The sequence below is a fragment of the Vulpes vulpes genome, chromosome 2 (genome assembly GCF_048418805.1).
Source record: "Vulpes vulpes isolate BD-2025 chromosome 2, VulVul3, whole genome shotgun sequence".
NCBI lineage: Eukaryota > Metazoa > Chordata > Mammalia > Carnivora > Canidae > Vulpes > Vulpes vulpes.
The window spans coordinates 1,116,678-1,140,640 of NC_132781.1; the positions used below are offsets into that span (position 1 = coordinate 1,116,678).

The 23,963-nt window shown below is 62.6% G+C and overlaps 3 protein-coding genes across 6 annotated transcripts; 1 reads left to right on the forward strand and 2 right to left on the reverse strand.

The window, feature by feature from the left end:
* Positions 1-73: 73 nt before the first annotated feature.
* Positions 74-14,380, reverse strand: HGS (hepatocyte growth factor-regulated tyrosine kinase substrate). 2 transcript variants are annotated; one of them, XM_072746131.1, is made up of 22 exons: positions 14,203-14,380; positions 12,980-13,064; positions 12,556-12,631; positions 12,099-12,191; positions 10,461-10,584; positions 9,120-9,172; positions 8,536-8,604; positions 7,788-7,912; positions 6,341-6,419; positions 6,169-6,267; positions 5,947-6,054; positions 5,327-5,365; positions 5,106-5,249; positions 4,969-5,028; positions 4,186-4,396; positions 3,603-3,775; positions 3,390-3,530; positions 3,129-3,306; positions 1,512-1,645; positions 1,319-1,438; positions 1,016-1,105; positions 74-658 (listed from the first exon to the last, which is right to left on the reverse strand). In XM_072746131.1, the coding sequence occupies exons 1-22, from the start codon at positions 14,237-14,239 to the stop codon at positions 548-550; spliced, it is 2,349 nt and encodes a 782-aa protein (XP_072602232.1). In that variant the 5' UTR covers positions 14,240-14,380; the 3' UTR covers positions 74-547. The 2 variants fall into 2 exon arrangements, with proteins under 2 accessions (XP_072602232.1, XP_072602237.1); XM_072746136.1 differs by having other exon boundaries at positions 4,186-4,393; positions 14,203-14,340.
* A 94-nt stretch (positions 14,381-14,474) lies between these two features.
* ARL16 (ARF like GTPase 16) lies at positions 14,475-17,284 on the forward strand. 3 transcript variants are annotated; one of them, XM_072746180.1, is made up of 5 exons: positions 14,475-14,562; positions 14,918-14,978; positions 15,339-15,452; positions 15,996-16,111; positions 16,258-17,284. In XM_072746180.1, the coding sequence occupies exons 1-5, from the start codon at positions 14,504-14,506 to the stop codon at positions 16,427-16,429; spliced, it is 522 nt and encodes a 173-aa protein (XP_072602281.1). In that variant the 5' UTR covers positions 14,475-14,503; the 3' UTR covers positions 16,430-17,284. The 3 variants fall into 3 exon arrangements, with proteins under 3 accessions (XP_072602281.1, XP_072602275.1, XP_025855725.1); XM_072746174.1 differs by having other exon boundaries at positions 14,485-14,564; positions 14,922-14,978; positions 16,258-16,896; XM_025999940.2 differs by lacking the exons at positions 14,475-14,562; positions 14,918-14,978 and adding an exon at positions 15,005-15,070 and having other exon boundaries at positions 16,258-16,896.
* A 1,168-nt stretch (positions 17,285-18,452) lies between these two features.
* CCDC137 (coiled-coil domain containing 137) lies at positions 18,453-23,960 on the reverse strand. The gene is made up of 6 exons (XM_072746171.1): positions 23,731-23,960; positions 23,284-23,417; positions 21,640-21,862; positions 20,013-20,095; positions 19,800-19,879; positions 18,453-19,664 (listed from the first exon to the last, which is right to left on the reverse strand). Exons 1-6 carry the CDS (start codon positions 23,844-23,846, stop codon positions 19,449-19,451), a joined length of 852 nt encoding a protein of 283 aa, XP_072602272.1. The 5' UTR covers positions 23,847-23,960; the 3' UTR covers positions 18,453-19,448.
* Between the last annotated feature and the right edge of the window lie 3 nt (positions 23,961-23,963).

Here is a 23,963-nt window from a genome sequence, read left to right on the forward strand (position 1 = left end):
GGCCGAGCCTACCCGCGCCTGCAAAGCAGGACCAGCCACCCACCACCTTCCTTCTCCACAGACTCCGAGACGCTTGTTGAAAGACATTTTATTATCAGTGTTCCATTCCGTCTACTCAGGGCACTGGATGAGATGGCGGCTCAAGCAGAGAAGCTGGAGACAAACCCCCACCCTCCTGGGAGGGCCAGGAGCGCCTGCTGACCTCGGGGCCACGCCGGAGGGCTCTGGGGAGCAGATGGGGGGGCGCTCCAGCCAGCCTTCGCGGGCCCTGGCTCACTGGGAGAAGGTCCTTCCCTCCCACCCTCAGAGGCCCAGCCCTGGGGAAAGGAGTCAGAGACCAACGCAGGGAGACGGGGATGAGGACGGGGGCAGGGGGCACGGGCAGTCAGCAGGAGGGCAGGGGCGGGCAGGGTGAAGGGCCACCCCCAGCCCGTGGCAGGGGCACTACATGGCAGTAGGAGAGCGAGGCAGGACGACGCTAGTTAGAGACGGAGGCGGTGGTTTCGGAGAACCGTAGTGTTCTGCATGGCGGGCTCCCGGCCGGGGATCAGTCAAACGAGATGAGCTGGGCCTCGCTGCCCTGTGCGGGAGGGCCCTGCGCAGGCGGCGGCTGGGCCACGGGGGGCGGCTGTTGGGGGGGTCCCCCGGAGGGTGCCATCTGGGGGGCCCGCACAGGAGCCGTTGTCTTCCTGCCACAGGCCCCAGCCTTCCCACCTCCAGGAGGCTCCGCCCTGCTCTCAGCCCCAGGGCTCAGTTCCCCCCAGGCCTCCCTCCTCCCAACCTGTCGTGGGCTCCCTGTTCCTGTCCTGCCCCAGCAGAGACCCTAGGGCTCCCGACCAGTGTGTGGGGTTGAGATGGGCACACGCGTGGTCTGGGTATCTGTGCCTGTTGCTGCGTGCGTGCGTGCGGGGTGTGTTCCGTCCTCGCTGTCTGCTGGGAAGCCATCCTGGCCTACGCTGTCTGTTCTTCCCAGGACGGCCACCATGCTCAGCATCCTGAGCCTTGACACACTCACCTGCTGGTACATGGGCTGCTGCCCTGCGATGTAGGGCTGCTGTGGGGGCGGCAGAGGGGCGTCCTGGCTGGGAAGGGTGGTCATGAGACTCTGAAAGTGAAGTGAAGCCTGCGTTAAGGAGTCCTGCATGCCAAGAAAGGGGGCATTTCTGACTTGGAAAAATCAAATGACCACCAGCGAGGAGAGCCTAACAATGGGGAAGGGGCGGTGAGCAGGAGGGCAGGGGGCGGGGCGGGGTGGGGCGGGGCGGGGCCCGCCCAGTGCTCCCCCAGCCTCTTCTCCATCTGGACGCCAGGGTCTCACCTGCATGCTGTAAGGCTGGTAGCCCATGGACACCGACTGGCTCCCCATGTAACCCATGGCGCCGGACTGCGGGGGCTGGGAGATGGCCGGAAGGCTCTGCGGGGCCTGGGAGGCCACGTTCTGTGGAGGGAAGGGTGTGATGGGAGAAGGTCCAGGGCCCTGGCTGGGGAGGGGAGCTGCCCCGCCCGCCTACCTGATAGCCCTGCGTGGGAGTGGGCTGGTAGGACGAGTAGGCGGGGCTGGCGGTGGGCCCGCTGGGGCCCTGGGGGGCTGCCTGGGCGCCAGCCGCCCCTGCCGGGTACATGTAGGCGCTCACCATGGCAGGATCTGCGGAAGGAGAGGAGCCAGCTCACCACCCTGCGGGGGCAGTTTTCCTCTGTTGTGACTTCGGGAACCAAGTTCACTTTTCACATTCTCACAAAAGTAAAAGAAGGAAAATCCAGGATGGGCGAGGAGCTCTAATGCCGAATGGAACTGGAAATGAACCAAACCCTACTGACGGGGAGTGACAGGACGACGCGGGAGGGCCGGGGAAACGGGCCCCTGCACCTCCTGAAACTCTCGGCCTGAAGACAGGACCACACACCCCGCGCCGGGTCACAGGCACCCCTTCCCCGGGGCTCGGCCTGCCACTCCCGAGCCACGTTCTGTGTGTTCCAGGAGCAAACAAAACAAACGGGACATGAGAACGGGACTTGCTGGCGCAGAAAGGGGAGGAGCCCCGTGCTGTGTCAGCGAGCCTGTCTGCCACACAGGTGCCGCCAGCCAAGCCAGGTGTGTGCACACGTGTGTCCTCACAGTCGCCACGGAGCACACCAGGCCACGGGGGCTACCTCCGGGGCTGAGAGCAACAACGTGAACACAGAGCAGCCCGCACCTGGGACAGTCTGAGCACCAAAACCAATTGTGAAATTTGAATAAAATGGGTCCATGCTGCTGTAGATGACAAAAAAAGCAAACGGGAGGAGGAAGACTGCCTCCTTAGCAACAGGAGAGGGCCAAGGTGCCAGAGTCACTAGCTGACAAACGCAAAGACGGCCTCAGACGCAGCGGAGGAGATGCTAGAGCTAGCAGGTAAAAATTCAGGAAGAACAAGCACAGGTACAGGTCTCATCTCCCCACTGGACTGGGGCTGTCACAGGAGAGCCAGTCCCTTCTGGGGAGGAACCTGGACAGGCTGCCACACGCCTCGCAGCCAGCAGCTGGGTGTGCCCTCCCACTGAACACTCCAGCGCCCAGACGCCTGGCCGAAATACAGCCACGGACGGTCACACCAACGAAGACAAAACTCACTGTGGGGGGAGGGGGTCTGCAAGACAGCAGGCCAGCACCTTGGAAAAGTGAGTGCGTGAACGCCAAGGCAGTGTGGGAACATTCTAGATCAAAGATGACAAGCAGTCGAGTAGCTAAAGACCATAACCATGGGGTTCCCTGTGGGCACAAGGGGTGTGACACGGACGCTGTGGGAGAGCTGAGCCCCACGGTGGAGGTCACACCGCAGACTCGGGCTCCCGACCTAGAATCCATGCCCAGGTCACAGGGGAGGGTCTCACATTTGCCGGGAGCAAAGGGCATCGCGCCTGCCACTTGCTCTAAAAAGATTTAGGAGAGAAAGCCTGTGGGTGCACACGTGCGCATGTGCAGAGAGCGAGCAGATTTGTGACGTGATGTTAATGTTTGGGAAAATATGGAAAACTGTACTGTCCTTTCAACTTTTCTGTAAATCTGAAATTAATAGCAAAGCAAAACCAAAAAAGAAGTAGCGGTCTGGGCTCATCTTGGCTGGCGGCACCTCTGCCCGGCCCATTACCTGCTCCGGTCCCAGGCATGCTGGGGTAGGGGCTGCTGGCGGCGGCGGCCGGCTGGCTCAGGTACACCGTGTGCATGGGGGAGCCCTCCACTGAGCCTGCGGGGCTGAAGGTGCCCGGGAAGCTTGTTGGGCCGGAGGGCTGGTACAGCACGCCCCCCGCCGGAGGCATGGCCTGGAGCTGGGGACAAAGAGGGACAGTGGTCAGCGGCTTCCTCCATCGCTGGAGTCGGGGGCAGGGGTAGGACGGGGCTGGGTGCGTGCCTGGGCATAGGGCAGGGAGAAGGCGGGCATCTGGGCCCGCATCTGGATGGTCTGCTTCTGCTGTTCCAGGCGCAGCTGCCGCTCCTTCTCCTGCTCCTGCAGACGCTGGATGGCCAGCTGCCGCTGCACCTCCAGGTACTCCTGTGGGCCACAACGCGGCAATCAGGGCTGTCCACAACCTTGGCTCCCCCGAAGTGGGGCCGAGCACCACACCTGCTTCTTCTGCCGCATGATCTCCAGCTTCTGGGCCAGCTGGATCTGGCGCTGGCGCTCAGCTTCCTCGGCAGCCCGGCGAAGCTTCTCTCGATGCTCCTCCCGCAGGGCACTGAGTGCTCCCCGGGCATCGCGGATCTGCGCCAGCTTGTCCTGCAGCCCCTCGTAGTACACTGTGGGGACAGGGCACAGCCAGGAGTGCTTGGCATGGGAGGGAAGCCTGGCTGCCCCACGCTGGGCTTTGGCTCTGGGCCGTGGCCACTGGGCCCGCCCTTGCCCAGCCGAGTGCTTGTCATCAGGGCACGGCTGGCCGTTGGGCTCCCAGTGTCAGGGCTGGGGGTGGGAGTCCTTAGGCTGTCTTGTGCTTAGGGGGACACCTCCCATCGCTGGGACGACCTCCTGAGTGGCCTGCAGCCCAGAGACGGGCTCTTGAGAAGCTGCTGCCCCTTGGGGTAGCCCCACCCTTGAGAACCTTGCCGATGCCCAGAGCGACTGAGACGGCGTGGAAGGTGCTCACACAACACTGCACCCAGGGGGCACAGTGAGGCCTCAACACGAGGACCCCGTGCACCGCAGCACCTACGCCTGCGCTCGTCCAGCTGGTTGAGCAGCTCCAGCAGCTGGGGGTGCATGCTGTTGATGGACTGGAAGAGGGACAGCACGGCCGAGTCGTTGGTGATGCTGCGGCCCCGCACGTGGTTGCTCTTCATGCGGTTGACAAAGGTGGTGACGGCGTTCTGTAGGGCCTTCAGAAACTGCGCATGGCTCTCCTCCGACTCCCCGTTCTGGTACTGCTGTGGGGACACACGGTGGGGTCTTGTGGAGCTGGCCCCTGTGCCCTCCAGGCCTCCTGGGCGGAGGTAGCACCCACCACTCCAGGCGCTGAGCTCTGAGCCTGCTGTGCATGCCCCCCTCCCTCCCAGTGGTGCTGTGAGGGGCGCCCTCGGCACCCCCTTTTACAGATGCAAACACTGAGGCCCAAGAAGCCTTAACTCTTGCACATGGGCATGGCGCTGGCCAGGACAGAGCTGGCTGGAGTTCGGGCAGCCTGGTTCATGGCCCCTCTGTCCCTCCCCTATACGGGGCCTACCTCCCTCGAAGAGGTCCTGGTCTCTGACTCCAATGACCAACAGAGCCCAGCAGCCCCAGGACGGGACAAGGACTCATCTAGGTGGTGCTGGGCCGCCCTACAATACCCCGATCCGTTCTAGGCAGCATGTGGTCAAGTTCTGGACCACAGCCACCAGCCCGGCGAGGTTCCACGCAGAGTTCTGGGCTGGAATGACTTGCCTCTAGGTCAGTGTAGGCAGGGCTCACCCTATCAGGACAGGTGCCTGGGCGGGCCCGTCAGGGAGCCACAGCTTACCTCGCCAAAGGGGCCGCCGGAGGGAGCTATGGGCTGAGGGTCTGTCTCCGGGAGGGGAGTCTGGAAGAGGCCAGAGGATGAGGGGGGGCATCCGGTGTGGCCCACCCCCCACCACCTGGGAGCTGAGAGCAGCCCACCTCCAGCGCATTGGCCGGGACTGCGTGTCCCTCCACGGGCGGGGCGGCGGGCTCCGTCAGGGGTGCAGGGGCAGACGGTGTGGGGCTCTTCCGGGCCTCCTCCTGCTTCTTCTCCCAGTAGTTCCGGTTGAGGTAGCGGGCGAGCTGCACACACAACAAGGGTCACTCCCAAGGGCCAAGGAGTGGCAGGGGGAAAGCCTGGCATGTGGGGGCACCCTCACCTCTGGGTCGATGTCCTCAGCCAGAGGCGCCGACGATGTCTGGGGAGACAGGCCAGAGCAGCGGTGACCCACAGGCTCAGACGCTGCCCAGTCCCTCCCGGGCCGTCCCTCAGGAGGCTGGGCACCATGACGGTGACGGTGGGCACCGGGCACTCGCCAGTCTGGCTGAGGGGCCCTAGGAGCTCTGTGACCGTGAGCAAGGTGCTGGCAGTATCCCGCCCGCTTCCTTGCAGCCACACGGCCGGTCCCAGCGCGGGCTGGCAGGGCTGTTCTTAGGCCCTCGAGCGCCTGGCCCTGCCCCCGCCCAGAGCCCACGGAGCTCACGACTTCCAAAACCTCTGTCCCACCGACACCCCACTTACACGGTGCAGGGGGGCCGAGGCTGGAGAGAGCCAGGCCACCCTGACCCCAGGGCTCGCCCGCCCCCTCTCACTGTGTGGAGGTCTCCAGCCTTCCCAGCGTCCTCCTGCCCTACAGGGAACCCTGACCAGGAGCAGAGGGCTGGGGACGGCCAGGCCGGACCTTGACCTGCACCTGCTGGATCAGGCATCTTCACCCATCTTCTGGGACGGCCCTCCCTGCCCCCACAGACCCGTTGCCCAGCCTGGGAGCGGGCTCACCACCGGCGAGGAGTACAGGCTGCTGGCAGGGGGCGCCGACGACGCCACGGGCGCGGGCTCCGCCTTGGGGTATGTGGCTGTGGCCGCCGCGTAGGCGGACTTCTGTCTCTGTGGAGAGGTAGGAAGTGTCCTGGCCTGGGTGGGCCGAGGCTCCACACTCCGGTCCCCCCCAGACATCCAGGGGCCCGGCGCCCCCACACCAGGGGAGCCCGCCCCACTCACCATCCTCTCCTTCTCCTCGGCTTCAGACTGGGACAGAGCCAGGGCCAGCTGCAGCTCCTCCTCCTCCTGCAGGGCCGTCTCATCTCGCTTGGGGGGCAGCTGGGGACAGAGAGGCTGTGAGCAGGGCCCGGGGCAAGGCACCCCTGGGAACCCAGGGACCCGGGGCCAGTACCTGGGATTGCTGGGACAGGGGGCTGGTCAGGTACTCTGGTGGCAGCTCTGTCGTGGATGACGCCTTTCCTTCTGCTTTCCTGGGGGCGAGAGGACGCTGGGTGGCTAAGCGCCACCCCTTGGCCCCCAGCATCCCCACAGAACGACACTAGGGCCACAGGTCACACTCTGGACAAAAACTGGTCCCTCACACCAGCTCTGCTGTCCCTGGGATGCAGGACCCCGGGCACGTCACCTGGTCTAAACCCCAGCCCCTCTCCTGGAAACGAGGTACAAACGTGGGAAAAAAACTTTCCAGGAGAGCAGCCTGCAGTCACCACGTAACCAAGGGATGAGCTCCCATCGCTGACGCTGGGAGACGAACAGCAGGGACCTCAGTGCGGCTGCACCGAGGGAGACAGCCGCATCCTGGGGTTGCACCCGGAGCAGAAGCACACCTCAGGACAAAGGCTGCACACAGGTCACAGGAGCTCAGGAGGCGTGACGGCCACCTGCGTGTGCTGTGGACATGGGCGAGCCTGCCAGGGGCATAACTGCCACACGACACGGCTGGGACTCAGTGGAACCAGAACAGGAATACAAACCAGGGGCCGGCGCCAGGCTACTATCATGTGTCCCGGCCTGCCAGCAGCACTCTGGTCCCACGAGCACACTCCTCCCGGGAGTCTCGGGTACAGGGACTGGGTCCCCGCACAGGTTCACAACGAACACAGCACGTGGGAGCGCCCGTACAGAGGGGGACGCAAGTGAGCCCCACAGCCACGGCCACGCCGAGGGACCTGGGGGGAGGCCGCACCGTGTGGGGTCCGCTTCCCACTCCTGCAATTCTTCTCTAAGTTTCACTTCAAACTAAAAAGTTAAAAACCGGGATCCCTGGGTGGCGCAGCGGTTTGGCGCTTGCCTTTGGCCCAGGGCGCGATCCTGGAGACCCGGGATCGAATCCCACGTCGGGCTCCGGGTGCATGGAGCCTGCTTCTCCCTCTGCCTGTGTCTCTGCCTCTCTCTCTCTCTCTCTGTATGACTATCATAAATAAATAATAATAAAAAAAATATTTAAAAAAAAAAAAATAAAAAAAAATAAAAAGTTAAAAACCTGACAGACCGGGCAGCCCTGGTGGCGCAGCAGTTTAGCGCCACCTGCAGCCTGGGGTGTGATCCTGGAGACCCGGGATCGAGTCCCACATCAGGCTCCCTGCATGGAGCCTGCTTCTCCCTCTGCCTGTGTCTCCTCTGCCTCTGTCTCTCTCTCTGAATAAATAAATAAATAAATAAATAAAATAATCTTATAAAAAAAATTTAAAAAGCTGACAAACCAAAAAACAAGCTGAAGCAACTGGCTGGCAGGTGTCAGACCCTGGGCGCGTCCCGGCCCTGCTGCTGGACGGCCGGGATAGAAGCCCAGTGTCCCTGAGCACGCCAGGCCCCCCTGCACCCAGCAGGGAACTCACTTGTTCAGCTGCTCGTAGCAGGGCTCACACACGCGCACCTCCTTCTCGATGCCAAACTTGGGGATGGTGGAGTACTTGGAGGAGCACTTGCCGCAGAAGATCTGGCCACACGCCCGGCAGTGGTGCTGTGACATGGAGCGCATCAGCGTGCGGCCTTGTGCTGGGCCGGTGGCCCCTCGCACCAACCCTACCCACTACTGCCCGCCGCAGGGCGCACCAGCCTGGGCCTCCCCAGGTGGGCGCCACAAACGCCCTAGGGAAACAGCACGCTTCCAGGCTCTTAACAGCAGTCGTTTGGGATAAAAATGTCAAAATAAAAAGAAAGACTCGTGAACGTCATGTGTGAGCTGTGTGGAGGTAAGAGACGTTGCTGATGGTGGCTCCGGTGAGGCTGCTCACACGCCCTGGGCCCGGGCCTCACCATCGGGGTCTGTGCCGCGGTAGGAAGACGGGCGCCGCCAGAAGGCTGTGGGCCCAGGCCACGCACGCCGCCACGCACGCTGGAGCCTCTCGAGGCCTCTCCCTGCCCCCTGGGGAGTGCAGCCTCACCCAAGCTTCATCCCACAGCACAGACCATGGACACAGGACCCCCTGGGGACCACGCTCACACGCTCACCGCCTAGCTAGGAGCTGCATTTGCTCCTTGCATCACGAGGTCACAGCCAAGAGAAAACGGACCTGGAGTGGCCCCAGTGGCCTCGTGGGGACAGCGGGGACCTGGGGTCGGCCCCGGGGCGGGCACACTCACCTTGCGGGTCACCACCCCGAACTGCACCCTGCATCGGTGGCACTCCTCAGCATCCACCCAGTCGGGGGCCTGGGGGCAGACAAAATCAGGATCACACAGCGCCCACCCTCCCGGCGAGATCCCAACTTCCCACAGACGGGAGAAGACCCAGCGTGGGCTCGGGGGTCAGGGGCCAAGGGCCGAGTCTGCAGCGAGGCATGAGCCACTGCAAATGGACGCTGCTTCCTAAAGATGTGACAGCGAGACTTCTCGCCGCAGCTCAGGGTCCGTGTTTGTCTCAAGGACGTGACCCGTCGGCCGTGGCATGAAGACACCTTGAGCCCTGTTCCAAACTCAGCCTGCAAAGCACGGCTGCACGTTCCACAACGGCAGCTCACCCACGACGGACCCCACGGCTTCCCTTCCGCTTCCTCAAAGCAGCCTAGCTCCCGGGGTACCCAGCTGGCTGTTGGAAGAGCATGTGGCTCTTGATCTCGGAGTCATGAGTTCGAGCCCCATGCTGGGTGTACAGGTTACTTAAATAAACTTAAAAAAAAAAAAAAAAACAGCCTAACTGCTAGATACCCAGCACCTCGTGAACTCACTCTTTCTGCAGCAAACATGGCATCACTCTCCTTGAACTCTGGGAAGACGTGTCCTGGAGAGAGGAGATCACGGTCACCGCTGTGACAACCTTGGCTGGTCTGCCCCAAGACCTTCGGGAACCACATCCTAGCTCTGGGCATCCATCTCCCTAAGCAGACCTACAAAAGGAGGCCCAGAGCCCCTGGGCAGCAAGCACAGTGACCCGGCACCAGGCGAGGGCGCCCGGGGGCATAAGTGGGCCAGCTGTCCCCAGGGTGGTTCCCCGTGGGCTGCCCCGTCCTAGGGCAGGGAGCTTGGCCTCGCTCCCACCATGTCCAGGCCCCACAGGTCTGGCCTGGACCTCCTGTCTGGCGCTTGGCCCCATGCTCTGGCCAACTGTACCTCTCACAACTCTTCAAATGCATTCCCAAGCTTATTTTGAGGCACATACCTTTGGGGACTCCATAAAGCTTTGGATACCCTTCCAGGAAAGTGAACGTGGGTGTACACCCACCATCCCACGTCCAACGTCCAGGGTTGAGGGCCTGAGGCCAGCTCAGCGGCATGGACGGGACCCTCATATAGTATCCAGATGCTGCCCCTGCTCCACGCCTCAGGACAGGGCCTCTGCACAGGTGGGGGCACCCCAGCCCTCTCTCTCTTGCTGCCCAGCGTGGGCACTATGGCCTGAGTCCACTGCCCTGCTCACCAAGCCCCAGCAGATCTGGGTGGCCACCACAACGGCTGGGAGGAGCCCAGAAGAGGCCTTGAAAAGGTCCCTCACCTGTCACAGCCCCACTAAATGCCTCCCAGGCCTTCCCACCACTCTCAGGGCACCTCAGCTCCCACCCCAGCCGCTCTTGCAGGCTGCCACCCCCTGTGCCTTGTCACCGGTCCACCATGGCCCCGGGGCCCGGAAGCGAGTCCCACCCAGGATGCTGGCAGCAGCCCTCCTCACTGGCTTGTTCATGTTCAGGCCCGGCACAGGAGCTGCCTGCTGTCCAGCCTTCTCCCACCCCTGGTGCTCAACCAGCCGCCTGGAGGCCAGGGCCCCCAGCTTTCCCTCCCCCGCGAGGACCCAACACTCGGGAATTAGCTCCTCTGCTAACTCTCCCCACGTGTGTGTTGTCTGCCGCACGCCCTGTCCTGCCCTGACTGGGTGTGAGGTCGGGAAAGGCAGGGGGTCCACGGGGACCCCCACTCCACTCTCCTACCGCCGCCCGTCACGCAGTGGGGTGCCGACACGGGGTGCACACAGCCTTCCTTAGCTCCCCAGCACCTCGTGAACTCACTGGCGCAGAGCCGCCCCTCGGCTCCTGGAGGCTGTGTCCCGGGCCTGGGACGGACCCCGCCCAGCTCACCTTCCACCTTCATGATCTGGTACGTGTCCTGGACCACCTTGTACTTGGGCTCGTTCCGGAAGGCATGCGCCCAAGCCTGGATCAGATACAGAATCTTGTTTCGGACGTTTACTTCCACCTGCCTCTGCACGGAAAGGAGGAGGAAGAGTGTGACGAAGGCTGTGGGAGACACCGACACCAGGGACGTCTCCCCGTGAGGGAGTGGCGCACGGCTGGCAGAGCAGGGAGGGCCCCGGGTGGGACACCGGGCCGAGCACGGACCCACTCCCCAGGCCCAACCCTCCTCCTTGAAGCCCCGTCCTTCAAACGAACCCGTCGTGGCTACCTGCCCACTCAGGGCTCGACCCTTCCTTACCGCCCTGGGAGAAGCTAGGGCACCCCGGGAGCCCAGCTCCCCGTAACCACGTGAATCTTCCTCCTGCCCCAGGAGCTTGACCAACCGTAGGGAGGCTCCGGCAAATGCCAGGCTCTAACAGGGGGAGACCACGAGACCCGCACTGAGGGGGCAGCCGTGCAGCCAGCCCGGGGGGTGGGCAGCAGGCATGCAGAGCCGCCACGTCCACCGGGTTAGAGCAACACGAGCCAGGTTCCTTGAGCTCTGAGGGACGCTCAGGAAGACGGCAGGATGAGAAAGCTGCTGCGCAGAAATACCGACCAGCTCACGCACTAGCCCTCCGGTTCCTGCCCGTGATGTGTCCAGTCCTGAACTCCTCCTCCCCGTCGTAACCCTTCCTCTCCAGGGGGCACTAGCCGACTCAGACCACACGCGGCACAAACAGGACACAATTGCGTGACACGGGAAGTACTAACCCTCCTGCTCCTTCAGCCGGGCCACAGTAAGGACTGGCCGGGTCACCAGTCAGGGCCCAGCTCAGGTCCCGGCAGGGCCACGCGAGCCCATACAGGCCAGAGAGCAGCAGCCCCCCCCACCAGGGGCAGCAGACACGGCATCCGGGGCTCCGCTACTAGCCTCACCCTGTGGGCCACCCTTTCACCTCAGGAAACAGGTGCAGCCCTGTACCGCCTGCTCTGCATCACACAACCTGCTGGTGTCACCACCCACGTCACAATCCCTGCAGGTGGGCAGCACCAGCCTATGGGGCCGGGGGGCAGTGGCCCGTGCAGCACACTCTCTCGGGGCTCTACAAACCGAGGGTGTGGAGCCCACTTCCCAAGGCATCCCTGCTGCGCCATGTGCCCCAGCTCTCCTTCCATAAACAAGTAGGGCTCACGCGCCCCCCTGCTCAGAACCCTGGCTCTGCACATGGGACCCACCCAGCTGCCCCTGGCGCTCCCCCCAGGCCTCTGCCCACACACCCCGCTCACACTCATGCCCACACCGCTCCTTCCCTTCCTCCTCCGCCACCCAGTGAGGCTCTGAACCCTGCCCTGGGAAGCCTTTCCTGACCCCGTACAGCAGAGACTCCTCCATGTCCCCAGACACAGCACCCCCTGACATCACCAGACTGGGATGCTCGAGGCGCAGGAACCACCAACACCCGTCTTCCTGTCCCCTGTCTGCCTAGCACTGCTCCTGCCTCAGGTGCCGGCAAACACCCAGAATAGCACAGGCCCAGCCTCAGGGTGACTGTGTCCTCTCCCTGCTCTGGACCCCGCTGCCTCCTACCAAGCGCCCACCTTCAGCAGCTCCTTCAGCTCCTCCATGGTCTGCTTGTTGGCCACCTCGTCGTGCACCGTCTGGCCGCAGTTCTTCACTACAGACTCCATGACCTGCAGGACCCGAGAAAGGGAAGGGGGGGCCACTGGTTGGGCAGGGACTGCCCCTGGGACAGGCCCACCTCAGGCCACCTGGCCCCACAAGAGTCCATGTGGCAGCTCTGTGTGCTCATGTGTGCTCCTTTGACCGTCCTCTCTTCCCATGAGGCTCAGGAACCAGAGTCACCCTCTGGGCCCTAAGCCTGTCAGCTTCAGGCAGGGCAGCTGAGGCACTGCCTTCCATCATAGCTGCTTCTACCTACCCTCACTCCCCAGGCAGGTGGGCAAGGCCCCGGGGTCAGCCTGTCTCTGCCCTCCAGACACTGGGGTGGGGGTGGGGGTGACCCTTGAGGTGGCCGGAATGCAGGGGTCTAGTTACCTCCAGAGCGTACAAGGCCACATGGGGATTCTTGTCGTTGACTTTTTTTTTAATGGAACTCACGGCATATTTAGCTCTGAAAAAAAAGAAAAAAAAGGGTATTAGTTAAAAAAAAAAGGTGAAAAAAAACCACATATCTTAGAAGTTAAATTGAGAAAAAAAACCCCACCCCCACCCCTGATCTTCAAAATCCCCAAGCAAATGTTAAGGACCTCCAGGCTGTACCGAGAAAACCCTTTCCTTGTCCCCAGATCCCAGAGACCCCAGTGCGGAGACTGCTTGATTCTCCGCTTAAGGCCTAAGGTGGTCGACTCCCGTCAGGGCAGGACGCTGTGGGATCCTGGGGCACCAGCGTGCAGCAGGCAAGCCCGGAGCGCCGTGCTGCCAGCCCCCGCTTCTGAGCAGACAGAGCCCCCTCGCTTACTGCGTGTCCCCCTGGCGGATGAGGTCACAGATCTGGAGGATGGACTCCCAGTCGGTCTCCAGCAGAAGCTGGCTGGTCGCTTTGTCTAAGGCAAAAGCACACTGTTACCAGGGCTTGTCCTCTGCGGTTCCCTGGGTGGTCCCCCAGCTCCGCAACGGGGAGAAGAGACCGTCTCGTTCCCACTGAGAACACTCAGACTGAACGGGACACCGATGAAAATCCTCTCGGCGCCCGATAACCACAAGGGTGCTGTGTTCCCCGAAAAAAGGCAGACAACGTAAAAACTAACGCCGAGCACCTGCCGTGCACTCGCGTGCCAAGTGCCCTTCCAGACACCCAGCGGGATCTGAGGTCTTACACGAGCTCCTGAGCAGCGTCCTGTGTCTGTTGTCTTTACGGACAAAGATGACCAGGCCGAGAAGCGAGGTCGCTGCCCAGAGTGGCACAGCTTGGCGCAGAGCCAGGCGGGGTTTCACCCCTCGCTGGGCCACCTCCTGCCTCGGGGTCCCTGGCTTTCCGGGGCTCTAGCCTGTCCGCTGGGATGTCAGCCGGGGCAAGGCTGGACAGGACGCGGCGCCCACTCGGGTCCCTGCTTCAAGCGTTGGGGGCCGGGCCGGGCTGACCTCCGGCAGGTGCCCAGGTGCGCCCCGGCCTGCCGGCCCTCGTCCCGGCGCCGCGGGGCCTAGCCAGCCGCGGGGGCACTGGCCTGCTGGTAAGCCCCGGGATCTCGGGCCCGAACCGGCCTCGGCCCGCAGGAGCACGCTCCTCGGGGTCTCCTCCAAAGCCACACCCGAGGAAAGCGCAGGCGGGCTCCGGGCCGCCGCTGGGGCGCCCCCGACACCGAGCCCGCCGTTGCCCTGGGGACGCCGCGAGGCTGCGGAGGGCGCGGCGCGGACGGGGTCCCGGGGGGCGGCGCGGGAGCGCGGAGCCGCTGCGCCGGGCCCCGTCGGGCCCCGCAGTCCGCGCGGTCGGGGGCAGGTGCCCGCCTCCGTGACTCAGGGCCCGCGGCCGCTCGCTCGCAGGCCGCGCCGCGGGGCTCCAGGCCGCCGCCCGCCCGGCCTCGCGCGCCCTCGCCCACTCGGGTCGCAGCCCGCGCCCGCGCCCGCGCCCGCCGGGTCCCCGCACCGCCGCGCCCACCCACTCCCCGGGGCCGGCATCGCGCCGCGGCCGCCCCCCGCCGCTCCCGGGACGCGGGCCAGCGCGAGGGGCGGGGGCTGCGTTACCTAGGAGACGCTCGAAGGTGCCGCTGCCGCGCCCCATGGCGACCCCGGACCCCGACCCGACGCCGCGGCGCTCTCCGCCGCGAACCGGCGCGCCCCCGACTTCCGCTTCCGCCTTCCCTCGGGCGCGCGCACAGGCGCGGCTCCGGCCGGGCGGCCCTGCGGAGGGCGAGCGCCCAGAGCCAATGAGCAGCTCGGACGTCGGGCCTGTCCAATGAGGGCGCGGGGGGGGCGGGACTTGCGCCGCGGGCCCGAGGCGGGGGCGGGGGCCGGGGCGGGGGCCGGGGCCGGGGCCGGGGCCGCGATGTGTCTGCTGCTGGGGGCCCCGGGCGTCGGGAAGACGCTGTTGGTGAAGAGGCTGCAGACTATCCTTCCGCGCGGGGCGGGGCCGGGAGTGGCGGTGGGGGGGCTGGGACCCCGGGGCGCGGGGCGCCGGGAGGAGCGGGGCTGGGGCGCCCGGGGGCGCGGGGGGGGCGGGGCTGGGGCACCTGGGGAGCGGGGCGCCCGGGGGGGCGGGGCTGGGGCGCCCGGGGGCGCGGGGGGGGCGGGGCTGGGGCACCTGGGGGAGCGGGGCGCCCGGGGGCGCGGGGGGGGCGGGGCTGGGGCACCTGGGGAGCGGGGCGCCCGGGGGGGCGGGGCTGGGGCGCCCGGGGTGGCCCAGGGCGGGCTCCGGCCGCCGCCGCCTTCCCTGCCTGGCTCCACATCCTTGACGGCCCGCACAGCTGAGCTCCGCGGATGGGAAGGGCGACCTGGGCGACGCCCCCCCGACGCGGCCCACGGTAGGCTTCCGCTGTCCCGCGGGTTGGCACAGACGGGTACCCTCTGGGGCCTGGAGTCCGGCCGGTCGGTGTGTTAGGGCAGCCCGCGGGAGGTGAGCCGGTGTCACGGGGAGGAGCCTGCCCCCTGGGACGGAGCTGGCCCCCCAGAGGCCGACCTGACCCGCTGGTGGGTGTTGGAGCCGCGGCCACTGAACTCTGGGGTTAGGGCATTGGCCGCTGGAAGCCAGTTTCACCTCCTTTCCTTGGGGTTGTGCTTGACCGTCTAAGCCCCTGAGAGCCGGTGTGTTGGGCCTTAGGCCAGTGCACGTTCCCAGTGGAGAAGCGCCTGTGTCCTTAATGCTTCCTGGTTTTTTCCCACAGGTGGGCACCGACCTGACGGACATCGTGGTCCCGAGGAAGATCACCATCCGGGAGCTGGGGGGCTGCATGGGCCCCATCTGGCCCAGCTACTATGGAGATTGCCATTGTCTCCTGGTAGGTCAGCAGCCCCTGAGCTGCTTTAGGCATTGCTGGGCAGGAGTTTGGGTTCCTGGGCAGTGATGCTAGTCAAGGGAACAGGACTCACCTTCCAGTGGCTTCCTTTTGGGACCCCAGTTTGATCCCTAGTGCTCCTGCCCCAGAGCTGATGCGCAGCCCGTGTGGGGCTTGCTGGCGGAAGTGTTTATTCTCCACTTGTAAGGTGCTTGCTGTCTGCGGTGTTCCCACGGGTGTGTTTTAATGTTTACTATTGAATTGTACCCATTGTGAGTTTGTTCCATCCTAGCAAGGCCTGGCCCCAAATCCCAGGACCCTTCCTGGGAGAAGTGACGGCCACACGAGTAGAGAGGCTTCCACATGGGTGGAAACAAGTGACACCAGGTCACTCTCGTGCAATTCAATTTTCTCTATTTCCCCTGACCCCAAAGTCGTTTGTTTAAAAGTCATTTTGCTTTTCTGAGCAAGGCCTCAATGCCCAAAGGAGGGCATTTGGCAATGTCTCCCTCATGGGGTAGTCCCGGTCTGCATTTTCTTCCCCAGTTCATGATGGATGCCGCCAACCCCACTCAGCTGTCCGCGTCCTGTGTGCAACTCCTGGGTCTTCTTTCTGCAGAAGGACTCGCAGAAGCATCAGTCCTGATACTCTTCAATAAAATGTACGGGTCTGTCCTCCTGGAGGAGTGTGGGGTGCCCCCGGAGAGGAGCTCCCTTGGACCATAGCCAGGAGGGTGGCTCATGGGGTGGCGAGGGCTGGGATGGGCTTGTGGCAGCACACCGTGACTGCGCGCTGCTTCTGCTCTAGTGATCTGCCCTGTTACATGACCATCGAGGAGATGAAGTCCTTGATCAGACTCCCAGACATCATTGCCTGTGCCAAGCAGAACATCACCACGGCAGAAATCAGTGCCCACAAGGGCACTGGCTTATCTGAGGTCATGCACTGGCTCCAGGACACCCACAGGCCTGACCGCTGACCACCTGGAGCATAAGCGTGACAGGCTGGCTCCGGGGAGGAGGCAGAGAATAGCACCGTTCGGCCTCCAGCGATCTCTACTCGTCAGGGACAGGATGACCCAACACAAGCCGCGGGTCTCCTGGCCTGAGTTGCAGTGATGGGCAAACTGAGGCACCCTAGTTACAGAGACTCCTGATAGCTGGCCTCTGAATGAAAAAATTGTCCCCACGGCAGGGAGAGGAAGCTGGGCTTGCAGGGTGGCTGGGTGTCCTGTTGCCATCCTGGAATCTACTCCTTTCCCATCAGGACTGCTCTGCTTTCCCAGAGGTGTTTGCGCTGCACAGCCCCACAGACTTGGTCTCTTGACTGTGGTACAGATTGTACCCACGAGTTTCTGACATGCCAACAACATGACCTCCACTGTGTGAGGCCGCTGTCATAGAAAGAACCGAGCCTGGAGTCAAAACAAGAACAGTGTTTTCATTAGTTCATGTGCCGAATGCACGTGTGTGCCCAGGAGGGCATCGGGGTCCCACGGGTAGGCGAGCGTGGGGGCAGCCCTGATAGAGCACAGGAGGTCCTGGCAAGCTCATCCTGATCTCAGCTGAGGGGTTTGCAGAACACCTGTCGGGTGTATTAATGTCTTAGGGCCTCCGTAACAAATTGTCACCAACTTGATGGCTCACAGCCACCTAAATTTATGCTCATGGTCCTGGAGGTCAAAAAACTAACAGCAAGGTGTCCGCAGCGCTGGTTCCTTCTAGAGGCTGTGAGGGAGAATGCATTCCTTGCTGCTTTTCTGGCTTCGAGTGGCTGCTGGCAGTTCTCCATAGAACTTGGCTTGTGACTTGTGGAACTAGAATCCTTGCCTCTGCGTGTGGCCTTCTCTCCTTATAGGGACCCGTTACTGGATCTAGGGCCCACCCTAAATCTAGGATGATCTCGAGATCTCTAGTTGCATCTGCAAAGATCCTTTGTCAAAATAAGGTCACGCTTGCATGTCCCCAGGGTTACAGTGAGACATGTTCTCAGGGCTGCTGTACAGCCCACTGTGGTTGGGGTTAAGCCCTCCGCTCCTGGGTGTGGTGGGGTTTCCTACAGATGGATTTTTTCAGCTCAGCTGGTGGGTGAGGCTAGTAGGCCTCCGGGGCGTGCAGAGCAGAGCAGGGCCCAGGCTTCAGCCGCAGTTTCCACTTGGCTACTTCGTTGCCAGGGTCTGTGTGCCTGTGTGCGGGAGTTGGATGCCTCCGAGAAGCTCTTGCGGGGCCCCTGGGGCTGAGTCTCTGCCCCCCACCCACCCCGTGGACGTGCTCCTCTCTGGAAAGCCTGGGATCACTGTGTGCTGCGTCACTGCGTGAATTGCCCCGTGAATCACCCCATGCAGCCCTGGGTGTGAATGGCCTCCACCCCAGGATGAAGTCCTTGTGGCTTTCAGACAACTTGGCACCCAGAGTCCCCAGCCTTCACCCACCACCCCCACCCGGCCCCGCTTCAGTTACACACCGTGCACGCTCAGGAGACAAGCACCTGGCTCTGTCTTCGGGGTGACCCCAGTCTGGGCACCATCTCTCAGGGGCCGGCCCCCCCGGCACAGGCTTCACTTCAAACTTTACACCTGGTGACATCGCATGATAAAGCCACCCCGGGCCAAGTTGTTGAGTTTTGGGGACACTCTGACAGGCCTGACAGGATTCCATATGCCATGTGACTGGTGAACCTGGTTGTGAAAGGCAGACCTCCTCCAGCCACAACCTGTTTTCATCTTCCTGCTTTAGTACCACGCTTGGCAACACGTCCAGGAGCATGGGCGTTTCTCAGGGACTCGTTCGGTCCTGGTCTTGCCACTGTGCCACGTTCTGGAATCACTGCAGAAAGGGTGCCAGCCACTGAAGGAGCAGGCGTGCTGCCCACCCCACTGCCACTGGAGACCTGGCGTGAGTCCTGGCTGCTGCAGGGCACCCAGCACTCCTGGTCACCCGATGTAGGACAGGGCCCCCACCACACAGAAAGACACCCCCGAGCACAAATACAACTTCAACTCGTTTGTTTTTTTTTTAACTCAAGTTTTTAATTAAAAAAAAAAAAAAAAAAAAAAAAGGATGCAAACAAGGGCAAAAGAAGGATCCCACAGAGCACACTACCTGTGTAGGGCCATACTGTAGGGCCACCTGGCCGAGGCTGAGATAGAGCATTTCCTGGACTGTCCAGGCCCACGTCTGCCAGCTACAGAGCCAGAGCTGGCGAGCCCAAGCAGAGCCAGGTGCTGTCCTCACCAGGGTAGGAGCAGCAGGACTCTCCCCTTGAGGTCTTAAGCACATTGCTATCTGGGCATGGATGCCCGCCCGCCCTCCCGCCCTCGGCTCTGGTGGAAGGGTCAAACCTCACCAGGCCCTGTGGTTGGCAGGAATTCCCACATCGCCTTTTTTTAACCACAGGCAGGACCTGGGCCAGGGTTCTGTCCTTGCCATCACACGGCTTTATACCTCTTCTTTCCCCAACCAACCTCCTCCAAACCCACTAGGTGTGGGTGGTGCCATCAGTCTCTGTACCCCAGTGAGAGCCTGGGTGGGCTCCACCTGCCTCTGTAGGGATGCGGACCCCGACCCGCTGCCTGGCCTGTGCTTCCCGCCATGCTGTGCTGTTCAGCCCCACAGAGCTTCAGTTAGATTCGGCCGAGCGAGCACGGTCTCTCCAGTGGACTGGCGTTTAAGGACTGTCCTCCCTAAAGTGGCCCTGAGTTATCTTAGCCTGGACCTGAGTATTCAGAACAAAGCTGTGAGTGATGCCAGCTTCAGAGGAATGAGGCTAGGTGTGCCCGACTGTGTCCCAAACAGCTGCTGACCACTCCATGGGGACTTCGGACACACAAGCAGACGGTCACTCACAGGAGAGCCATCCTAAGGAGAAAAAACGAGAGCAAAGGCCTGGAGCCTTCTGCACCAGAGAGCGAGCCCACGGGGGCCCTGAGAGTCCCAGTGTGTGTTCCAGGCCGTCTACTCGTCCTCCCCCACACAGGCGTGGAGGCCCTGGTCCTGCCGTCACAGACACGTCTCTGCCTTCTTCCTGGAAGCGAGGTGGGGTGGCTGTGGTGACTGAGTCCCCTGCTGCTGCCGCTTCTTCAGTGCCCTATAGGCCTGCACGGCCCGCTCTCTCTCCTCCCCAATAATCCGCTGTCGGGCCAGTGACGTGGTCAGAGGCTGGGACACGCCACCAGAGCTCAAAAGCTTCCTCAGCATCAGCGATTTCTTCCCAGGCTAAAGAACAGAGATGGAAGACTGAGGCCAGGTTCAGGAAGGAGGGGAGATAATGAAGAACCCGTGTTGGTCCAACAGCTGTACGCCTGGTGAGAACGTGGCATTCCACGTAGGCTCCCGACCAGGCCTACTTACCTGGCCCCTGCTCGCGCTCGACCTGGGCTGGGCAGTCAGCTCTGGGGGCTGCAGGGCCACCTCGCCGAACTTCACTGGGTCTGGGGGGACAGAGGAGCACACTGATGCCTCTGCGCACACAACCTCCACCCCCGGGCCCCAGGACCCGGCCACCCATCGGCCGCCTGCCACCCCCCCAACCCTGCCGACACATAGGTGCCCAGGAAGAGCTACCTCGGAGCAGCTCCTGCTCCAGCCTTTCTGCTGCCTTCTCCTCCCTCCTCTGCCGGATTTTATCCAGTCGCCGTTGCTGGAACCTGAGGAAGAAAGCACAATGCTGCTCAGACTCCGAAAGTCTTACCTCATTGGACTCAAGGCAGAGATCACCCCTGTCCAGGAGGATGCCCCACAGCAGAGCCCAGCGAGCTGCTGCCAAGTCCCCACTCTGGCAACCACCTGCCCCCACAGCCATGTGCCCGAGAGGGCTCTGAACAGCAGGCCCCAGAGTTCCAAGTCCACATTCTCAGTGGGGGACACTGTGCTCCCTAGGGCACACCTGACCACGCCTGGAGACATTCTGGGTGGTCACAATGGGTGGGGTGCTCCTGGCACCTCAGGGGTAGAGGCCAGGCTGTTGCTGGCCGTGCTGTATACAACGCCCCCCATCCCCACCCCAAGACTCACTGGTCCCACATGTGGATTGTGCTGCTGCACCTAAACGGTCTCACAGAGCAGCGCTGTGTTCGGGAGATCGCTGCCGCTCTAGGTGGCATGTGGGAGTTTTCTGTGACGTACTTTTTGTCACTTGAGCTGACTACCAGTACGGAGAGAGCTCGGGTGCGGGCAGCCCCAGGAGGCTGCAGACCATCTCCAACCCTCACAGCTGTTAAACGAAGCTTGGAGCAGCTCATCTCAAAAACACAGTTATGGCAGAAACATCTCAAAAAGCTCTTTTCTTATTGAAACAACCTCCCATGGAGTGCCTGAGTGGCTCAGTGGTTGAGCATCTGCCTTTGGCCTGGGGTGTGACCCCGGGGTCCTGGGCTTGAGTCCCACATCGAGCTCCCCACAGGGAGCCTGTTCTCCCTCTGCCTGTGTCTCAGCCTCTCTCTGTGTCTCTCAGGAACAAATAAAATGTATAAAAGAAAAAAGAAACCACCTCTCAGCCCCTGCCCACAGGCTCAGGGAGGCGGCCCATGGCTTCCTTCCCAGGCTTCTACAGGGCTGGGGGGCAGAGGAGCTACAGCTGGTGGTAGGCTCCCTCTTGGTGCCAGATGCCACCCTCAGGAACCCTGCAAGGATCTCACCCGAGCCCCCACTGGACATGCCAGTATCCCCGCTTTACAGATGAGGCTCTGGAACCGAAAGAGGTCACAGATGAAGGCCCCCCAACTTCAGGGAAACGACCCCAGATCAGGTTCTCGGAGAGGAGGTGGCATCAGCCAGGCAGAAGCAGGGGAGCCCCAGAGCCGCGTGGGATCCCCCACCTGCAGTACCCATCTCCAGCGGGCAGCCACGGTCTCCCAGGAGCCAGCAAGCCTTCCTGAGGGAGCATCAGCCTTATCTCCCCCCTCTCCCCCATTGCAACTGGCCCTTGACCTCATCTGGCTCTTGGGCCCCCTTGATGAGAAAGGGAAAGACAAAGCTAGGCCACGAGTTCTATGGATTCAGAGGCTCCCTGAACCCCCTGAACCCCCAGGGTTAAGAAGCTCTGACAGAGAGAAAAACGCTCAGCAACCAACCAGGTTTTCACTTCCTTCTGTGCTCCCTCTGAGTCGTGGGGTGGGGTGCTGGTCCCCCAGCAAGAAAACACTGTCACCACAGAGAACAGTCACAGGATCCCTACCTCACCCCTACTCACGCTTTCTTCCGCTCTGACTTCTCCTTTTTGGGAGCCGCCTGCACCTCAGGCTGCCGGACCACCTGGTTCTTGCTGAGGAAGAGCACGTGCTGGGCCTCCTGCTCCATTCGCTGGACGTAGGCCTTGTCAGACTCCCACTTCCTCTGCTTGAATTTGGGGACCGCGATGTCTGGCTCCACTCCCTTGGCTTCCTTCTCCAGTGTCTTTCTGAAGGCCACCTGGGCTGAGGACAAAGGGAGATGTCGGGGCTGTGGTGCTGGCGGCTCCATGCTCCTGTCCCTGCGCGGAGCCACAGGGAAGACCAGACTCCAGTGAGTGGGGGCAGCCCAACCACGGGAGCTAGAGAGGATTTGCGATGCCCAGCTCAGGCAGCCACGCGGAGGGATCCGCACGCCCACTGCTGGGCATCAAAGACGTCCACCACAGCTCCGTTCAAAAGGAAAACAGCAGATAACCTAAGCATTAGTCAACAGGGGACTCGGTGAATCACTACCCCGTTTATGTAACGATCCACCACACAAACCCAGAACGTTAACCAATGCACAGAAGGAACATGTAGCTTTTCCATCATGGATACATGAGATCTTGTGTGGTATTTCTCTGCGGCAGGTATACGGGAGGATGCACAGGGCTTTGTTTTAGGCGGAAGAGCAGGATTCAGAGACAGGGAGGGGCGCTATGCCGTACCTCATACCTTTCACCGCTGTGTGTGACTGTAGGTCTTAAGTAACCCAAACCAGGAGGCAGTTCAGTAAAGCACAGTTCAAAACGTGCCACCTTCCGCTGGTGCCAGTACGCCGACTGTACTTCCCACCTTCCCTGCCTCTGTCACTATCTCTTTATACCCGTATACCTCCCAATGAAAAACCAGAAGGTTACAAAAAAATCGATGTAAAAACCATCTTATATTTGAGAAGACAAACGTATATGAGCAAAACACCAACAAGCCGGACTCCTTTCTCCAAGTGTCCTCTCTGGCAGAGGGTGACAGGTGGGCACCCAACCCGGCCTTGAGTGAGGGGTTGGAAAGGTAAGTTTTTCCGGGGAGGGCGGGGTTTCATCAATTCCCTCCTTCACCTCCGGAAAACAGCTACTTCTCTCCACCATCACTTTGCAACAGCTTCACTGGCCTGCCCTGCCCAAGCCCTCAATTGTTTCAGAGATCGTTTTTCAAAGTACATCTGAACCCATCATCCCTTCGGATGGATCTCTGCTAGTTTGGGGGGCGGGAATCAACAATCCTTACAGGAGGGCTCTGTCGAAACCTCATCTGAGGGCAGCCCGGGTGGCTCAGCGGTTTAGCGGCTTCAGCCCAGGGCGTGATCCTGGGGTCCTGGGATCAAGTCCCACGTTGGGCTCCCTGCATGGAGCCTGCTTCTCCCTCTGCCTGTGCCTCTGCCTCTCTCTCTCTCATGAATAAATAAATAAAAATCTTAAAAAAAAAAAAAAAAAGCCTCATCTGAAACCTCGCTGCCACCTGCTGCCAGCCACCTCCTTGGCCCTGGGGACACCAGCCTTTGGTCAGAGCCCCACGTGCTCCTGCACCTTCGGACCACCGCGTGCTGGCGGGTTTCTTCTGCTGAAGCCCGGGTGCACTGGGACACACACAGCTGCACCGCCGCCCAGCCCGGGCCTGCACGTTACCTTCTCTCTTCCTCTTCCTGTTACTGGTGGCATTTTTCATCTCCTGGCGGCTCCTCATAATCTCTCGGAGGCGGAAGGGGATTTCCTGTTCATCCTGGTTCTTGGGCTTGCAATTCACTTTCTTCTTTTCTTTTCTGGAGCGAGAATAGGAGAGTGGGACGCGAACTAGGTTCGGCATAGGCGGAGTCAGCGGCGCCGAAGCTGGGCTGGCAAGGGCACCGGCAGGCCGCCTGGCCGCTGGGGTGCGGGCGCGGCGAGGGCGCATCCTGCCCGGGGGCCGCCCCTGCGCTGGGTTCTCGCAGGCGCTGGCCCAGGAGGGCGGGAGGGCAGCTGCCTAGTGCCCGGCCGGAGACCCTGGAGCCTCCGCCCCCCTCCCCGCCGATCCTCCGGCGCGCCCGCCCCCCGGGCAGAGCGGGGCGGGCAGGGAGCGCGGGCGCTGAGACCCACCTGCGCGGCCCGGGCCACGGCGCTGAGCGCTGCTTCCCCGGCGGCTGCCGCCCCTGCGGCCGCCCCGGACCCCCCGGGCCCACCGGCGCAGCCCCTCCGCGGCGGGCCGCCGCCATCCCCACGCCGGACGCTCCCGGGCCAAGGCACTTCCGCCCTTCCGCGGGTCCCGCCCCACGCCGCCACTTCCGCTTCCTGCGCTCAGCCCGCCGCCCATTGGCCAGGGCGGCCGCCCG